Source organism: Eleutherodactylus coqui, chromosome 1, assembly GCF_035609145.1.
Source record: "Eleutherodactylus coqui strain aEleCoq1 chromosome 1, aEleCoq1.hap1, whole genome shotgun sequence".
Lineage (NCBI taxonomy): Eukaryota > Metazoa > Chordata > Amphibia > Anura > Eleutherodactylidae > Eleutherodactylus > Eleutherodactylus coqui.
In genome coordinates this window covers 326866543-326886848 of record NC_089837.1, presented here as the reverse complement: position 1 = coordinate 326886848, position 20306 = coordinate 326866543, and the positions used below count along the sequence as shown (strand labels likewise).

At 42.4% G+C, this 20306-nt stretch overlaps 1 protein-coding gene across 3 annotated transcripts in view; it reads left to right on the top strand.

Annotated features, from left to right (window-relative positions):
• Positions 1–20306, top strand: part of BCAS3 (BCAS3 microtubule associated cell migration factor) — a 1118574-nt gene that overhangs the window by 575537 nt on the left and 522731 nt on the right. For all 3 annotated transcript variants that reach the window (XM_066575105.1, XM_066575107.1, XM_066575106.1), the window contains exon 22: positions 9350–9447. In XM_066575105.1, the coding sequence (XP_066431202.1) occupies positions 9350–9447 (98 nt within the window). The remainder of the gene's footprint in view (positions 1–9349; positions 9448–20306) is intronic.

The following is a 20306-nucleotide window of genomic DNA, read 5'->3' as shown; positions in this document are numbered from 1 at the left end:
ACTTCTGGTATCCTGGTGGCTCAGGTGATCTGATCATCATTTGAACTGAGATGGTAGCCCTGATTTAAAAATGTTCTTTCAAGATAGTATAAATATCCATCCCTTTCTGTTGGGCTAGAGCAGACCCATTTGTACCTGATGGCCTGGCTGTAGACGATGGGCTTTTTAATGTGTTTGGGGTGGAAACTGTCCCATCTAAGGTCTATGGACCGATCAATAGGTTTTTAGTATATAGATGGTTGTATTGAGTTCTTTAAAATTTTTATGGTGGTGTCCAAAAAGTTGATTTCTATATATGAGTAGCTGAATGTCATGTTTATGGCACAGTGACATGCATTGAATCTCTCATTTATTAGTTCCTGTGTGGAGTTGGTCCAAATGATTATAATGCCATCAATGTAGTGGAAATATGCCAATGGTTTGATGAAGCAGGAGGCCAGGAAATCAATCTCCAGTTTTGCCATAAAAAAGTTGGCATATTGCGGAACCATTTTACTGCCCATGGCGGTTCTGTTGAGTTGAATACGTATCTCTTTGCCAAAGGAAAAATAGTTGTGCGTGAGGATGAATCTTGTGAGTTGTAACACAGAATCAGAGGCAATCCCATTGGTCTTAAGGTGTACCTGGCAGTCGTACATCATCATGTAGGGTGTTGGAATATAAGGATTCCACATCCACGAGAACCAGGATGGCGCCTTCAGGGAGGGGACCCTATGGTTGACAGTTTGTTCAGTAGGTCAGTGGTGTCCTGCAAGTAGCTGGTTGTATTTCTGACCAGTGGTTTGAGGACATCTTCTGTCCATCCTGAGATTCTTTCAGTGAGGGTTCCCACCCCTGAGATAATTGGCCTTCCTGGATTGCCAGCTTTGTGTATTTTGGTAAACATATTGAATATTCCAACCCTGGGGTTCTCAGGTATCAAGTCCACAAGTTTTGTGGAATCCACAGACAGACTTCTGATGACCCTTCTCAATTCTCTCATATATTTTGAGTTGGGTCTTGATCCAATTTGGTGTCGTATCTGAGGTCAGTCAGCAGTCTGTCTGCTTCTTTTATGTAGTTTGATGTTCATGAGGACTATGGAACGACCTTTATACACAGGCTTAATGGTGATCTCTTAGTTGCTTTTGAGGATATAGATGGTCTTTTCCTGCAAATTGATATTAAATACTTCCTTTTTCTGCTTATCCAGTATAGTAGACTGCACCACATGTCTAAAGAAGTTAATATATTTGTCCAAAGTGGGATTGCGTCCAGGTGGGAATGTCCAATAAGACTTCTTCCTGGCTTCTGCTGTGTTTGGGTGTTTGAAAGTCCTGTCTCCTCTTTGTCACGGAAGAACTCTTTCAATTTTAGTTTCTTGAAGTATTCCTCCATGTCACTGCAGGATTTTGTTTTATCAATAGTTTTAGTAGGACAGATTGTAAGTCCCTTGGAGAGAACACTGAGCTCCACATTAGTGGGTTTGTGAGATGACAGGTTACTAACACAGCTGATTTTACCTCTATCTGTGTCCAGTTCTGTCCTACCAGACTTGGGATGTTCTTGGTCAGTGTTGGGTTACAGCTGTACTCTGAGTAGAAATCTGTGGAGTTTCTTTTCCTTGTTCTTTATTAAACACAACCATAGTGTTGTGTAATACTCTCATTACAATACAATTAAATAAAGACCAAATTACCTGTGGCTGAGCATTTTTCTAGCCACTGACAAAACATAAAACATATGAATTGCAACTTCAAATCTGAATGCCATAGGAGAATTTGGGAGTATACATTTCTAACCATCTTTGACACTCTGAACACAGAAGATCCCAAATGAAACTTACAGTCGGTATAGATCCTTGTACTTCACCAAATTACAACATACAAGGGAGAGGGTAAATATTGTCAAATTTAAAATATGACTTTTGATAGAATAAAGTAAAAATATATGATGCCTCAATAAGTGATGATGATCAAAATTCCAGCATGCAATAAATAGATATTGATCACATCACATGCATAACGCATAACACATAACACATGATATAAAAGATGAATAGCCATATGGCAATCTGGATCAGTAGTTACCACTCCTGTAGACTCGTCTAAATGGCTGAGTACAATCTTCTATAATATCTGTTAGCCGTCCACAGGATATTCCTCTTGAGCATGAACTGGGAAGGGAATAGAAACTTGTCCCTAGTGAATATATCACCCTATGCAACAACATGTGTGGCAATCACCCTGAAAAGGGCAGATCCACAGACACTCTGAAAGCTAATAAACCCTATATGACTGTATTTGAGGTATATAACAGCAGGGACAGTATAATAATAATGACTGTAGTCAGTGGCAGAGGGTCCCATATGTATGTATATATATATATATATTTTTTTATTTTTTTTTTTAAATTAATTTTTTTTTTTTTTTTCTTGCACACGTAATATGTTGTACCAAACTGCCATAGGCTCCCATGTTGTTGCTTACACATACAAGCAGCAACATGGAAGTCTATTGTGCACAATACACCCCCAAGAAAGATCGCAGCATGTTCTATTTTGGTACGTATTACTCGTGCATACACGCCAAGGTAGTGTAGGGCAATTGACTGGATTAGCACCAAGACGGATGCCGAAAATTTAACTCTGGTACAAAAATAGCTCAAAAGTATGTTCCAACAACCGGTAGAAGGAATAAGGACTCTGTTGGAGAATCTTAAAAATGAGATACAAGTAGTAAACCATGCCAAATTATGCTTAGAAAGTGACCTGGGCACTGCAGGTGAACAGTTTGTGAAAACTGGAAAAGTGTTGAGGGAAGAAATTGCCTCTGTAAACGATATTAAAGACATTGAGGAGGTGAGGGCTGAGCAATAGATGCAGAGTGAGCAATCATCTGAAGTACAAAAGACCAAAGAGAAGGCAGACCGTGAGACTGATGAAGCTGAGAAAGTCACTACGAAGCAGAGACTGGAAAAGAGGCCTCAAAAGTTGCAGGTGAAGAAATCCATGTGAAAGAAATTGCAGAAGAAGACAATGTGAAAGAAGTTGCAGTGAATAGAAAAACGAGTCAGTAGAGGTAGACTCTACACAATGACCTGAAGAGAAACAACTAAAGAACCAACTACAGGAATGAGCAAGCAATTGAGCATGAGAAAGGTGAGGTAGCAATTAGAAAAGTTCCAGTTAAGCAACGTGAAGATGTAGTAAAAATATGTGCGAGAGATCCTTGAGCCTGGAGTTTTGACCTTGGAAGAGCAAAAGCTGTGATAAGGCCTACAGCCTTTATCGGGGGAAGGTAGGGTTTGTGGCAAGGTAGTTTACAGAAGGACCTGAAGAGGGTGTGAAAGCAGGCCTTCTGTGTGCTAATCAACTGGAACAGCAGTAAGGCCTCATGTCCACGGGGAAATTCAGGCCCTCCGCGGATTCTCCATGCAGAATCCCGCAGCGGGTCCCTCCTTTCCCGGGGACATGAGGCTAAAAATAAGATTAAACTCACCTGTCCGGACGCTGCGGATCTTCCCTCCGTTGCGGCCAGGTCTTCTTTCTTCGGCCCGGCGGATGTGCTCGGCACGTCGGCAGCGTGCCGCGCGCATGCGCCAGGCACATCCGCCAGGCGGAAGAAAGAAGATCTGGCCGCGACGGAGGGAAGATCCGCAGCATCCGGACAGGTAAGTTTAATTCAGGTACGGGTGTTCCGCGGATCCGGACGGCTTCCATAGGCTTCAATAGAAGCCTGCGGGAGCCGTCCCCACGGGAGACCCGTACGAAAATGGAGCATGTTGCGTTTTTTTTGCCGCACACGCAATACACGCCTGAAGGGAAAATGACATCCGCAGGTATTTAACTACCTGTGGGTGTCCAATGCATCCCTATGGAGTGCGGATCTGCGTGCGGGAAAAACGCTGCGGATTTTAAATAACAATTATCCCGTGGACATGAGGCCTAAGGGATGTGGTTGGAGGAGATAAAACCTCCAGATACACTCCTGCAAAGGGGGAGATGGTCTGAAAGCCAGAGTGAAAGGCTGCGGTAGCAGCATCAGGAACTGGGACACTGAGGTCTGACGCGGACCAGATTAGGGCCCATTCCATATCTGACAGAGGAGGACGCCCTCTAGACACATTGAGTGAGAGATACTGACGGGGACCCTGTGGGTTGGAAACCCTGAAATCGTATTATGTAGCAGTACGTGTTTGCTGTGTGGGAAATAAAATTGGAGAATTTAAAGCAATCTGGTGATCCTAAGCCTTTATGTGTATGGTACCAACCCTCCTGAATGGAGAAGATAGCAATCCCAGAGAGCGAGTAACCCCCAGGTTACCACTGTACGTATGTATATATATAATATTTATTTTGTGGCAACCAGGGGGTTACTATATATTTATATGTGTGTCTTCTTAAGATATATTCCACATACCTGAAGAAGAACCCGAAGTAGGTTTGAAAGCTTGTTATAACATAATCTCTTTTGTTAGCCATTAAAAGATATCATATCTACAAGATTTATTTGTTTTCCTTACCGAGAATAATCACATTTTTTATCTGGAAGCAGAAACAGCATAAATATAAAAGTAGTTGCATAAAAACACACAGCCACACATATACATAATCAAGACCTACACTATATGGGCAAAAGAATGTGGACCCCTTCTATAATTTCAGGTGTTTTAATCACACCCATTGCAAACAGGTGTCAAGCCCACAGACTTGCAGTCTCTATAGAGAAACAGTGGTAGCAATATGGTCCTACTGAAGCTTAGTGATTTTAAATATGGCACTATCATAGTAAACCAACCCAGAGGAGCAACAGAGAACAGCACTGGGCAAACCCCATTGAGTATAATGGGGTCCACCCGGTCTCCGCCAAGCTGCGCTTTTTTGGAGCCGGATCTGCGACTGAACCTCTGACTGGATGTACCAACGCAGATGTGAAACCACCCTTAGACGTATGTAAGCTTCCAACTTGTTGGTAACAGTTTGGAGAAGGACATTTCCCGTTCCTGCATAACTGTGCTTCCCACTGTGCACACGTTCCTACAAAACAGACAAGCCTTGTCAGGTCAGTATAGACTGTTACAGCTGCAAAAGGGGTCCCAACTCTACATTAGCAATTTAGCACTCATATTTTTTAGAATAGGATGACCAACCAGCTCATATAAGTGTGGTGGTCAGGTGCCTATCTTCTTTTTGACCATATAGTGTACATATCTCCAAGCGTTGCATCCCACTTTATACCACAATTAGCGTGGCGTTTCAAACGCCCTTGCATGCTCAGACCCTTTTTCTAATCTCACACAGTACAATCTCTGTTGGCTCTTTTTTGCACTGAACTAGCATACATATAACTCAAAGGTACAACATGTTTAATTTATTTTACTATACCCCATTAAAAACACTCGTTTATGTGTGTATTTGAACTTATTTCCACCCCTTGTCACTTCCTAATCGTGTTGTTTCAACAGAATTTATAGGTTTTGATTTGACTGATAAGTAAGTTACTAAAATAAATAAGTGTAGCTGAACTGGATGTTTAACCAGTTCTGATCAGCTTAGTCCAGAGGAGAACAAGGAGGGTGTGGGGAGGTGAGTTACAAGAATGACCTTGCAATTAGAATTCTAATGAAAGATTTGCAATTTTTCAAGTATCATATATCTACTTCTACCTGTGGACCTTTCCTTCCCCCACGTGTTGCTGCATTAAGGTACTATCGTACTCATTATTATGATTTTACCAATTTGGCCCACATGTAATTATTACAAAGAATCAGAAATCAGAACAAATTAAATATAATAATAATTGGAGTTGGATTCACAATTCTGCAGGTTACTATTGGACGCAGTTGACAAGCTTGTTGAAAGACAGACTGAAAATTTTACATCAGTCTGTGAGCCAAAACCAGGAGTGGGTCCAAGATGTAGAAAACATGCAAATCTTTCCATTATAAGGGGGGTAATTGTTATTTGTATAGAGCCAACTTATTCCGCAGCACATTCAGGTAATTCATGGATTACCCCCAGCCACCTGGGTACTCATTTTACCAACCTCAGAAAGATGGAAGGTTGAGTCAACCTTGAGCCAGCTACCATGCAGGAATTGAACTCGCAACCTGCAGGTCGTGAGTGAGAGCTAAAGACTGCATACTACTGCCTTAACACTCTGCACCACATGAGGCCGCTGTTATACTTTCTCTCCACTCTTGATTTTGGCTAAGACTAACTTCACACAGGCGAGCGTGATATGGGACCGTGAATCCCACCCCCATATCGCGCTCACTATCCATGTGAATTCCCCAGGGATGCAAGGCGTTTTCATGTCAAGACAACCATGCACCACTTCGGGGTTGCAGGGATTCTCTGGCGTGGCTGTCACAGCTGTGGCAAGGGATCACAGAGTTCTCCCATTGCTTTTAATGGGACCCAGATTAGTGTACAACAATGGTCGAAATACAACAAGCCATGTGCAAACATTGAACCAGCATGAAATGCTAAGAGATGTCAGCGCTGAAGCCTGCATAATCATAAATGCCAATCTGGTCTGTAACACAAGCTGTAATACAGTCATACATAACTGCAGTTTATATATTTGTCTATGGATGGTTGTATGCAACTTCCCATTGGTTGCAGAGGTCAAGTGGGAGATCTGGAGGACTTGAGATGATAGAGAGCTGCAAGCTGGAAAGCAATTCTAGTCATACTTAGTCTTAAGAGATACTGCATTGCTCAGAGAGAGAGAGCCAAAGGAGTTGGCTTACGTAACCGTGGAGGATGTGTGTTGGAGAATGTGTCTATTAGAGAGGGCCAATAGCACAAGAAAGAAGGCAGCCGGTGTTTGAAAAGCGCAGCTCCATAATTCTTCAGAACCAATGTTTCCGAGAGAACAAAGGTGCAGGAACTACCACTAGAGAGACTGTAACTGAGAGCCTACATCGTCCTGCAGCTCTGTGCATCGGGGTAATTCCAGCAGGTGTCCAAAGACATGTCACCTACTTTATGGTACCGAACACATTGGAGATATGTAAGTGAGGCGGGCCCTCAGGAAAAGGCAAAAAGTGTGCACACGGGTAGTGACTTAAATGTAGACCTGCCAGTTAAAATCCGCAAGATCGAGCTGCCAGCGGAGGAACACATATTCATCCGCCAGTTGCGGACAAGTAATTGGACAACACTTGCATTACTTTCAGATTGTGTGCAAATGATCGCCATTACTAGGTTCACACATTCGGTGGTACAACCACGTGTTCTACAGTTGAAATTTATTGCTGATCTTAGTGATTTATTAAAGATTGTTACTATACCTCATTTGTGTTAGAGTTAAGTAAACTCTTACTTAGAGTCAGTTAGGTTGTCTAACCTTTCTGTAATAACTTCATACCACTTATCTATTAATGGAAGCCTCTATTGCCAACGTAATCTGCAAGTTTATTTGTATTATATATATATATATATATATATATATATATATATACAGTAGTGCCTTGGCTTATGTGTCACAACTAGAGTCCAGGCAGGTGGAAGTCCCTAGTCCTACCCGCAACCCCTGTCCCTACCTACTTCCTCCCCTAGGCTAGGCCCTAGGGCGAAAACTGGGCTACAGTCCCTAGGCTCACTCGGAATGCGAGGCAGGAGCCAGACTCACCGATAATGCAGGAAAACAAACAAACACAAAAGCAGGCCAGGCAATCCGGGTCGGTAACAGGAGAGTACGCAGTACGAGGCAAAGTCAAAGTTAGGTCCAGAGCAAGCAAGTCAAACCAGGCATCAATTCAAGGTAACGCGGGTGTAGCTGGAGACCAAGCATACACTGGAAAGGTCAGAGAGAAACTGAGCAGTTTCAATGCTGTCAGAAATCCCGCCCCAGGAGCTGATTGGGGCAGGGAGCCTGACAGCAGCAGGACCCAATCACAGGACGCTAGGAGAAACAGACCCCCAGCTCCTGCTAAAGACAGGCAGAGACAGAGTAAGTGCAGCCGGGTGTCATGGCAACGGGGACGCGGCGCGGGACGGCACCCGCCACATCCCCAGCAACCTGGCTACCTAGGCGCCCGCTCTCTGAGCACGGGAGCGCGCGCCCGGAGCCAGCGGCCAGGATTACGGCAGCTAGGGGAGGTAACAAAGACCGGGGACCCCCTGCGCCACACCCCCAACAGCCCAGGTGATAGGATCGGTGGTGGCGGGCACGGAGCCCCCGAGAGCTTTTGGTCATGGCATTATGAGTTTGTGACAGAGCTCTTAAGCTAAAACACTTGTATGTCAAGTCACTTTTCCTCATTGAAATGAATTGAAACACCATTAATGCGTTCCGAGTTCAAGTCTGTTTGGTTCCTGGGGGCAACCACTTTACTTTTCCCATGTAGTAGTTTGGATAAATTGTGCCTTTTAGCATTTACAAAAATTTAAAAATATACTGTTCTCACAAATGTTGATAAATTGTGCCTTTCAACTAGCTGAAGTTCCGGGGGTGCTTGACTGCAACTCTACCTATCCACTGTGATTGTTAAAGGGGTATTCTGGAACTTTCACTATCCTATGCTCAGGATAGGTCATCAGTAGTTGATTGGTGGGGGTCCACTGCTCAGGATCCCCACAGATCAGCTGATCGTCTGTCAGTGCAGCGGCCCAGATGTCGTCATCAGTGGTTAGGGCTGGAAGTGTAATGGAGGGATTCATTTCCATTGAAATCAATGGGAGCAATGCCTTCTATTATACTTTCGGCTCCTCAAGGCAGTCAAGGCATGGGATGTCCAGTCCTATTGTTAGTAAGCTTTAGGTGTCTCCATCGAAGACAGTTTAGAGAGAGTTATGAAAACTATTGTATGGGGAAAATTAGAGCGGTAATTCAACTGAAGCTGCAGCTTTCATATTTACTAAAAACTGCCCGATCTCAAGTCTGCAAGGTTACTATGTGCAACTACTCCTCTTTACCCTTGCATTGGTTTGATAAATTTTGCCTTTTAAGGGCGCCTTCCCACTGGCGAGAAAATTGTTGCAAGATGCACAAATCTTCCACAAATATGAAACCTATTCTTTTGAATTGGTTCATTCACATTAGCGATGTTTTCCCACATGGCACTGCGTTGCAATGCGGGAAACGCATCAAAACATGTCCTATCTTTCTGCAAGTCTTTCTGTGAGATCACCCATTGTCTTTAATGAGGCCGGCGGCAGGAGCATTGGTCCCATTTAAAGCAATGGGAGAACTCTGCGATCCTCTACCAGGGCTGTGACAGCCGCAGCGGTGATTCCCTTCATCCCCGCAGTGATGCAAGGCAGTTCCCACGTGTGAAAGGAGCCCTAACTGTCATAGAACATTTACAAAAGTTAAAAATGTATTTAACATGTTCTCACAAATGTTTCTTCTTGATGCAGAATCCAGCCAGTCCGCTCTGAGCCTGTAAGCATGCCAGGATCTCCCCGGCCTATTGCTGATCGCAGGGGAGGATCAACAGTTATTGATGCCAGCTCAGGTAGGAAAAACCTTTAATGGTCAAGTGGCCATAAAGGATGACTTTCTTGGAGTAAAGTATTTGCTAAGATGTTTTGACAAATAAATCATAAAAAATGAGAACCGATCTACTTGAAAATCACAGAAAACAGTCATACTTAAAGGGGTTACGCATAGTTGCTATCAAATGAATGAGAATTAAAAGTTATGAAAGTGTGGTTCTGCTTTGGATTTTGTATCTGTAGCTCTGGAAACCATCACCTTTAAAGGTTACTTCAGAAGTCTCTATTCCCAGGTTGCCTTGAAAATTACCTGTAGGCATCCCAATGCTACATGTCAACATTGCTCAGTAGGAACAACCGGGAATGGCTTTTTTTTTCTACAGCTCTCAGCACTGGGCTAATAGAAGGGCAGCTAAGTGGTTACCCTCACAGGAACGAAGTATGGAGCAGGGAATTGTCAGAAATGTTATTTTAAGTTGCACATCAGTAGGGATGTGGTGGCCATCTTGGAAAATAATGCTCTGGGCATCAGCAACGGGAGTGCAAGACAGGAAGGTAACTAGCTGTGCATAAAGATGGCGCAAATACACTTCATATCTGGAATTGATGAAAATTCACTTTACAAACAGAATACCCCTTTAATGATACATAGATACAAGGGGAGGTAGTAACACCAATTCCAAGTAGCATGGAGGAAAGGCAAGATGCTATCTCGGGGTGGGTTACAGGTACAACATACTCTGGGAATTCTAGACAAAGTATTCCATTGTGAAACACGCCTTGTCTCCCTTTATTTACTGCGTGTATTTTTCACACAGTATATGTACTTTTATATTTTTATCTTCCATCGTTACTCTTACAGGAGCTTATCATTAGTACTTTTTATAGTACATCGGTTTATGTACACTAAACTTATATCAAGCCATATGTATATGTTTTGCTTTTTTTCGGGTTTCCCACGACTTTTTTGTTTTCCGTGTATGCAAAGTACTGGAGCTGTGTGCCACATTGTAAATATTGTAATTTTTTTTACCTGCTTGTTCAATAATATATATTTATTTGAGTTTACCATTGTGTGTTTATTTACATAATAGTTGTGGGTAGGAGTCTATGGGAGCTGCCAGCGTATATCGTAAAAGATAGGGCAAAAGCTATCATTCCCGGCCAGATATAAAATCAGTTGCCGTATTCTGTTGTTGATGTTCTATCTTTTCCGGCACAACGTTTTTACAGGACTGAAAATAGGCAATTTTTTTATCGCAGCTACATTAGCCGCTTAAAAATGCTCATGTGAATAAGGCCTAAGACTGCTCACTGCACTTCTAAGCTTAAGGTGCCTATACACATTAAACTTAAGGTGATGAAAATAGACGATTTCTATTGAAATGACTGTTCGTCAGGTGAAATTTAATGATGGCAGACTGTTATCGTCTGGAAAGTCAGACAGATTAAAAAATTTTATCCAGCAGTTGAACAAGAAATCATTCCTTTTTCTTGAAAGAACATTCCCAAACAGACTGTTGGTCCGTCGTCAGGTGTCATTCAACATTTATGGCCACTTTGAACAACTTCAAGGGTCCTTTAACTTGGAGCTATCTGCTCCTGTAGATTAGCATTGATTGAAGAGATCAGCATTTCATCTACAAGGGCCGATTCAAACTCTATGCAAGATGAATGATCGTTCATGCGATTGTTCGTTACACGTAGAGAATCATCAATGTCAGCAACACATCCCTGTTCATACAGGAAGATGTGTAGTTGGCAACAATGATATTTTTCAGTTGCACAAAAGATGCGATCGTCTGACAAACAAGCATCTGCTTGGTTGCGGCTGATTTAGTGCAGCTTCACATGAGTAAATAAGCATTATACAAATGTTTTGTGCTGGATTGTCAGCCGGAGTAAAAGGGCTTTAACAGTCAATATGGACTGAGATACGTAAGGCTAGGGCCTGTATCGTGGCTGAAAATCGCATGAATGGGAGAAAGCCGCGACCAAGTCGCGACTAAATCTCCCGTTTTTTTGCCCCTTCACATGGCCGGGCTGTGGTGTATATACGCCGCAGCCTGGAATTCTGTGGGTGGGGGGAGATAGCGGCAATAGAAGCTTCTATAAAAACCTATGGGAGCTGCCGGCAAGGAGAGGGACTTTAGCAACATGAGCCGCTGCTAAACTCCCCTTTCCCTTTTCTGATGGCTCTCGTAGGCCCCCATAGGAATCTATGGGAACGGCCTTCTTACTCCCGCAAAAGGTAGCACAAGTCCTATCTTTGCTGGCGTCGCGTAAAAAAGACTGACAGGAATCTTTTTTGGCCGGCCGATTTTATGCACCGTTAAATCGCCCATCTGAACAGATGCATTGTGTTCCAATGCTTCAGATGGTCGCAATTTTCGGCCGACGTTTTATCGCAGCAAAATAGCTTGGATAAAATGCAAGTAGCCTATGTCGGCAGTATAGTTGGGTACTTGGCAGTTGGTCAGCCAGCTGTTGCTTAACAATCTGCCTGCTTCTGTCTAACGTTTGTCACCACATTTACATAACATTGTGCCTGCATATAGGATAACACATTCATGACAGGTTCACTTTAAAAGATTATAAAGAATGCAGACTGATACTAAAGTGTATAAAATGTATGCCACTTCAATGGTCACTATTATTTAATGAGCCCTGGCAAAGTGGCACACTTTAAGGCATAACCTTTTCTGATCTGCTTTGCCATATCGAACCACTCCTGAAGGTCTAAATAAAACGTAATGGGTATTACCAGCTGAAACATTTATGGCTGATCCAACGTATATGCTATAAATGTCTGACAGGTGCAGATTCCAATCCAGGACTGCCACCTAATGGGAGAATGGGAGTCCTCTTCTTCCCCAGTCAGCAAGGAGGAGGCCGTGCATGTGGCTCTCTCCATTGTAGATTATAGGTGTTGCCGTAACTGTCTAGTGTTGCATAAGTCCTATAAAGTACGATGAATTTCAGCTAGGTTTCAGGCTCCTGGGCAGCTGTATGCCAACATGGAGTACAATGGAATTTTATCAAATGAAATCTCTGACAAGTAGAATTATTAAATGCAAAGCATTAGTCAAGCAGTTTAGGAGTCAAAGAGGATTTTAATCCATAATGATTCGGAAATCCCCCGAGAGACTGTTGAGTGGATTGAGGTTTTAAACAGTAAAAAGAAACTGTAACAAACACAAAAAAATGGATTTGTATAGGTTCTTTGGAAGATAAAACAATGGATTTAAAAGATTTAGAATAAAGATGTGTTGTGCATATTTGAAATAAGCGCTGTCGGCTGTAAAACTCAGCATATTACAGTTTTAGGGGCATTGTTGTAAACGAATCCTAAAGATGTTAACTGCAACAGGAAATAAACAAATCCTGATTTTGATACCCTGAGTTTAGGCAGTGTTTCCATGTATGCATGTACTATGGTATGACTTAACGAGTGTGATGGGCTACATACTTCTACAGCCACATCCCTGCTAAATCCTCCAGTGGTTTTATTTTTCTTCTGTCCCCCCAAACTTTCACCCACACTCTCTCAAGTTACTTTCCAAGCCCAACACTAGTCTACTGTCAAGTGGGCAGTTTCCATGGATGATATGACACTGGGCAGTGGAGACCACCCATTTGACAGAAAGTTACCTGATTTTATTAGGGATGGGGGGGGGGGGATAAGTAAAACTCCTAGAGGAATCAGTGAGGTTGTGGCTTAAAAGGTATGCAGCTCATCCTGCTGGTCAGAGGATGTAACAGGTCTAAACCTCTGTACTCATTTTATATAACTTTATTTGGGAACTCTGAATCCCCTGCTTCCCTCTACATAGCATCAGAGGCAAATGAAAAAATTCTAGCTGCCTACATTCACTACCACGCTGCATACAGCTTTAGATAGCTGCCATCAAACTAATGAATCTGTCTCCAGTAAGCGCCGCAATCAGTCAGAATGTTATCATCTAACTCTATGGCTGTGTAAAGTGGCAAATTGCAATGCACAAAAAACAAGGAAAATCCCAAATGCTAGATGTAGATTTTAGTGAGTAATGTAGCCATAAGCCAATATTTGTCAATATCATTTGAGCCATATTATCATAGTTTAATCACTTAGCATTTTAATTTACAGTCCTGAAGAGTGCATGATACTACAGAATGTTCCTGTGTTGCTGCCCTACTGTGCCATATTACGCCATAATGTTCAGTTTTTCAGATTACTGAAACCTAAACAGCTTTAATTATATGGGGACTATGGTGATCGATCCTAAGAACTACTGACTTACCTTTTAAAAACTGATCAAATTGCAGCCGTACTACATTAACGATTGTACACTGGTTTTGTTTTCAGGACTTGTTTTCTGACAGGTAACTAAAGGCCCATTTAGACACAACGATTATCTCTCAAAAGATGTCTTTTGAGCGATAATCGTTGTGTCATTTACAGCGCAAGATGATCGCTCAAACGTTGAGTGATCACCTTGCGCTCCGAGCAAAGGATGCAGAAGGGAAGCGGGGTGTCCCTGTTTGTCTTCTGCATCCAGCTGTTCTCCACTCGGAGCGCCCGGCTGTTATACAGGTAAGCATTGCGAGCGGAGGATGCAGAAGACAAGCTGGGTGTCCCCGCTTGTCTTCTGCACCCAGCCATTCCCCGCTCGGAGCGCCCGGCTGTAATACAGTCGAGCACTGTGAGAGGAGGATGCAGAAGACAAGCAGGGTGTCCCCGTTTGTCTTCTGCATCCAGCTGCTCTCTGCTCAGAGTGCCTGGCTGTTATACAGCCGAGCGCTCCGAACGGGGTATGGAGAACAGAGATGGACCGCTCTGTTCTTCATAACCAGCCTGTTATCAGGGAGCGGGATACAGCTGAAATAATAGTATCAGCTGTACCCCGCTGTGAATCCCTGATAAGGCTCATCATTGACAGGGATGAGCGACGGCTTAACGAAAACTGCACAATGTCAGTGCAGTTACACACAACGATTATCGCTCAAGAGGCAAATTTTAAACGGTAATCGTTGTGACAAAATGGGCCTTTAGGCCGGCTGCAGAAGAACGGATTTGCATTGCGGAATCTGAGGCAGGCATCCACACTGCGGATCTGTAGCAAAAACCAGGTTTTAACATGCTATGTAAAGGTGAGTCTTCTTGCACGCAAGCGGAAATCAATTGCAAGGAAAAATTGCAGCATGTTCCATTTTAGTGCGGATTACGCACGGATGGCTTCCATTGAAGTCAATGGAGGCTGTTCGATTCGCAGCCCTTCCGCAGTTGACATTTCGGATAGGTTGCGGGTACCGAGTCATCGCCTAGTGGCGATGTGGGAAAAATGAACATTTGAAAAAAAAATCTGGACTATGTACAGTTAGGGCCAGAAATATTTGGACAGTGACACAAGTTTTGTTATTTTAGCTGTTTACAAAAACATGTTCTGAAATACAATTTTATATATAATATGGGCTGAAAGTGCACACTCCCAGCTGCAATATGAGAGTTTCCACATCCAAATCGGAGAAAGGGTTTAGGAATCATAGCTCTGTAATGCATAGCCTCCTCTTTTTCAAGGGTCCAAAAGTAATTGGACAATGGACTCTAAGGGCTGCAATTAACTCAGAAGGCGTCTCCCTCGTTAACCTGTAATCAATTAAGTAGTTAAAAGGTCTGGGGTTGATTCCAGGTGTGTGGTTTTGGATTTGGAAGCTGTTGCTGTGACCAGACAACATGCGGTCAAAGGAACTCTCAATTGAGGTGAAGCAGAACATCCTGAGGCTGAAAAAAAAGAAAAAATCCATCAGAGAGATAGCAGACATGCTTGGAGTAGCAAAATCAACAGTCGGGTACATTCTGAGAAAAAAGGAATTCACTGGTGAGCTTGGGAACTCAAAAAGGCCTGGGCGTCCACGGAAGACAACGGTGGTGGATGATCGCCGCATACTTTCTTTGGTGAAGAAGAACCCGTTCACAACATCAACTGAAGTCCAGAACACTCTCAGGGAAGTAGGTGTATCTGTCTCTAAGTCAACAGTAAAGAGAAGACTCCATGAAAGTAAATACAAAGGGTTCACATGTAGATGCAAACCATTCATCAATTCCAAAAATAGACAGGCCAGAGTTAAATTTGCCGAAAAACACCTCAAGAAGCCAGCCCAGTTCTGGAAAAGTATTCTATGGATAGATGAGACAAAGATCAACCTGTACCAGAATGATGGGAAGAAAAAAGTTTGGAGAAGAAAGGGAACGGCACATGATCCAAGGCACACCACATCCTCTGTAAAACATGGTGGAGGCAACGTGATGGCATGGGCATGCATGGCTTTCAATGGCACTGGGTCACTTGTGTTTATTGATGACATAACAGCAGACAAGAGTAGCCGGATGAATTCTGAAGTGTACCGGGATATACTTTCAGCCCAGATTCAGCCAAATGCTGCAAAGTTGATCGGACGGCGCTTCAAAGTACAGATGGACAATGATCCCAAGCATACAGCCAAAGCTACCCAGGAGTTCATGAGTGCAAAAAAGTGGAACATTCTGCAATGGCCAAGTCAATCACCAGATCTTAACCCAATTGAGCATGCATTTCACTTGCTCAAATCCAGACTTCAGACGGAAAGACCCACAAACAAGCAAGACCTGAAGGCTGCGGCTGTAAAGGCCTGGCAAAGCATTAAGAAGGAGGAAACCCAGCGTTTGGTGATGTCCATGGGTTCCAGACTTAAGGCAGTGATTGCCTCCAAAGGATTCGCAACAAAATATTGAAAAAAAAATATTTTGTTTGGGTTATGTTTATTTGTCCAATTACTTTTGAGCTCCTAAAATGTGGAGTGTTTGTAAAGAAATGTGTACAATTCCTACATTTTCTATCAGATATTTTTGTTCAACCCTTTAAATTAAATGTTACAATCTGCACTTGAATTCTGTTGTAGAGGCTTCATTTCAAATCCAATGCGGTGGCATGCAGAGCCCAACTCGCGAAAATTGTGTTACTGTCCAAATATTTCTGGCCCTAACTGTATGTCCGCAGTACAGATACTGAAAAAAGTAGACAGGTACGCAGGGTCGCCAGCCGGGGTCAGAGCCGGATTCCACTACAGGCTCCCGAATGTGAAACCCCACCCTGTGGTGTGCAGCCGGCCTTACAGTCTAAATGACTTTTCATAGATAATGATATTTACAATCACATTGTATTTGTGGTATATCACAAATTCAACTTAAAATGTGTTTTATGTCACAAGCTTACTTTCTTGTACCAACATTGCTGTACATCTTAAGACATGATTGTGGCATTGCATGGTCTTCATATGACTGCCACAGTGCATCACTCACTGGCCTGTCCTGTAGTTCTTTTTCTAACTATTTGCAGGTGATTCATCACCAGTTGTGTTACCTTTTGACAGTTTGAACAGTGCAGATTTTGTGCCTGCAGGGTATTATGTCCATTACAGTAACATATGGGATTTAGAGAAGCGTCTGAAAACCCTAATGTGTCATTTCAAGGTGTCATATTGGTTTGAAGATTTTTGCACAGCAGTTCTTCATCTGTAACATGATGCAAAAACACACAGGCGGTTCAATACATAGTTATTTCTAGTCTACTTAATGTGTTTTTATGAAATGCATATACAACAACAAAGAAAAGTTCATTTAAATGGTGCCCGCAATACCTGCCTGTCCACATATTTCTGTGAATTAAATTCAAAACTTTGCGACACTCGGCTGCTTCTCTCCTCTGTAGAGTATCTTCACATATTTTGACATTCTTTGGTAGAAGTAACAGTAAAATATTAGTAATAAAAATAACAAAAAACCCTACAGAAGATGTATAAAAAATGAGCAGTGGTACGATAATTGGAATATAGTATCCTCTGTGAATGAAATAAGGTGAGACATAAAATGGCTCACTATCACTTTATCGGCCACGGGATGAATATGTAATAGGAGCAGTTTGTAGCATTCTTTGCTCCCCAGTGAACCTCAACAAGACATGTTGGGCAATGTAGTTTGGCAGCAGCAGCAATGGGGAAAGATTCACCTATATGAATCAGACATTGATGGGCTAATGCTATTCGGCTGAGGTAATTCTTATTTCATCATACTTTCAGACATATGATAGTTGAAACTTGCAGCTGATGTCACTGTGTAAGCCTGGCGTTAGCGTCCCTCCGGTACGGCGAGTTTTTTTTTACTTTACAATAGGCAGCACATAGCTTTTATCACATATATAAATCTTATGAGGATGTTTGTAGCTGTAAACAGTTCTGAAGTATGGCTTATAAAAGGTTTACTAGCTGCTGTGAACCAGGAAGTGATTCCAGAATGTGCACCTTCTACCGAGGACTGCTGATTCCTATCAGAGTGTTGTTACTTGTTGCCAGAAGATGAAGGTTATGTGGCGCCTCTCTTATCACCAGTCATCTTTTTGTCTCATGTAGGGAAAAAAAAAAGTTGCAATAATAATGCCACTCGTTGCATTTATTTACCATTTTGTGCTTGAAGGACATCGATGGCCTGGCCACATGTCTCTCTCCAGTGATGAGCGTGTTAATATCGCATTGCATTTCACAGGCGTCTCTCTGTATTTCCTTTATAATACGCAGGAAAACATTCTAATTTAATATACATTTATGTTACATTGGTGACAAGACAAGGATATGACTTCATTTGTAATCTAATCATCGTGACTCACACAGATGTGTGAGGATGGCAATTTAATTTGGTCTGACCTGGATAACTGTAAGAAAATAAAGGACATTTTAGTTTGCATCAGGTTCTACTAAATGTTACTGCATGTTTAATATTTGTTTTCATGCATTGTAGACCTACATGAAGTAAGTGACATTGATCATCTCATTTACCATGGTACACGTCAAGGGGGTGGGATATGTTAGGCAGCAGGTGAACAGTCAGCTCTTGAAGTTCATGTGTTAAAAGCAGGAAGAATTGGCAAGCGTAAGGGGCTTAGCAACTTCGACAAGGGACACATTGTAATGGCTGGACAACTGGGTCAGGGCATCTTCGAAATTTCAGGTCTTGATGGGTGTTCTCAGTATACAGAGATTAGTAGCTACCACAAAAGGTCCAAGGAAGGACAACCAGTGATCTGGCAACAGCACAGCCTACTGTAGCATAAATTACTGATAACGATAATGGTTATAATAATGTAAAAAGGTATCAAAACACAAAGTACATAACAGCTTAGTATATATGGGGTTGTAGAGCACATACTGGTCAAAGTGGCCATGCTGTTTCCTGCCAAAAATTGAGAACAATGAGTACAATAGGTACGTAAACATAAGAACTGATGAATCACATTTTCTTCTACATCATTTGGGAAGCCAGGTGCATCATTGTTACTTACTTTGAGAAGAGATTGCACCAGGATGCACTATGGGAAGAGGACTAGCTCATGGAGGCAATGCAGTGCTCTGGGCAATGTAATGCTGTGAAACCTTGGTTCCTGGCATTCATGTGTATGTTACTTTGGCACATACAATATATATGTATATATATATAAAAATCTTGTTATTTGTATAGCGGCAATTTATTCCGCAGCGCTTTCAAGTAATTTATTTATTACCCCCCACCAAGCTGGGTACTTATTTTACCGACCTCGGAAGGATGGGAGGCTGAGTCAACCTTGAGATGACTACCTGAGCCCCTTCTGTTGCCTTAGCACTCTGCGCCACACGAGGCTCATACACACAATCTACCTAAACATTGTTGCAGACCAAGTACACGCACCCCTTTATTACAATGGTATTCCCTAACGGCAGTTGCTTCTTTCAGTAGTGCCCTGCCATACTGCAAAAACAGTTCAGGAAAGGTTTGAGGAACATGAAAAAGAGTCCAAGCTGTTGAATTGGCCTCCACATGCTTCAGCTCCAGATTTCAATCCAATTAAGTGTCTATAATATTTGGTAAAACAAGTCTGATCCATAAAGGCCTTCACCTTGCAACGTAGTGGATTTAAATGATCTGCTGCTCATGCCTTGGTGCCAGATACTGCAGGACACTTTCATGAAGTCCATGCCTCAACTGGTCAAAGCTGCTTTGGAGGAACAATGGGACCTGTACAATCATGTGTGGTTTTAATGTTAAGACTGGTCAATTATATATAGTATATACAGAAACGGTGTATTTGTCCAACAGATTATCTTGGGGAACTGGACCCATATTTAATTGCTCCTTCCAGGATAGGGGATCTTGTATGTTAACTATCCTTGTCACTCTGAAAGCCTGAAGAAGGACTCTGTCCGAAACATTCCTATTGCCATGTCTTGGAAACCCATGTATTCTTGTGTCAAACAAAAATTGAATTTGAATTTACATCTAAGAAAGTCAGTGGTGTAGTTTCTACGTCTATTTTCCATGTCATATGGAGACCCTGAGGCAGTAAGGGTCTAGACACGCACACAGAAAATAATGTGCCCAGCCATACAGACAAGTGCGGCCAACACATCTGAAATACTACCTGATCATAGTGACAGTAGCATAGCTGCACAGTCCTCTACACTTTCATTCACTGCTTTAGACTTGTGGGGATGCTGACATTAACCCCCTTCACTACCCCACACCTCCAGTCAAAATAGCAGTAACCACCATTACTACCCCTCATGATTAGGAATTTTAGTATTAACCATTTAGAGCCTTAGTTACCAGGAATTGTATCATTAAAACCTTTACTACCCTATACTACTCAGAATATTAGTATTAACCTCTTCACTACAGCAGTCTACCAGGGTGGTTACCATTGACTACTTATTCACCTTAGATCACCCCTGCGCCTCTAAGACCACCACAGAGGCAAAATAATGTATTATCAGGGACCCAGAAGTTCAGTGGACATCCTTGATTTATCTGGACACTGTATAAAATTATTTATTT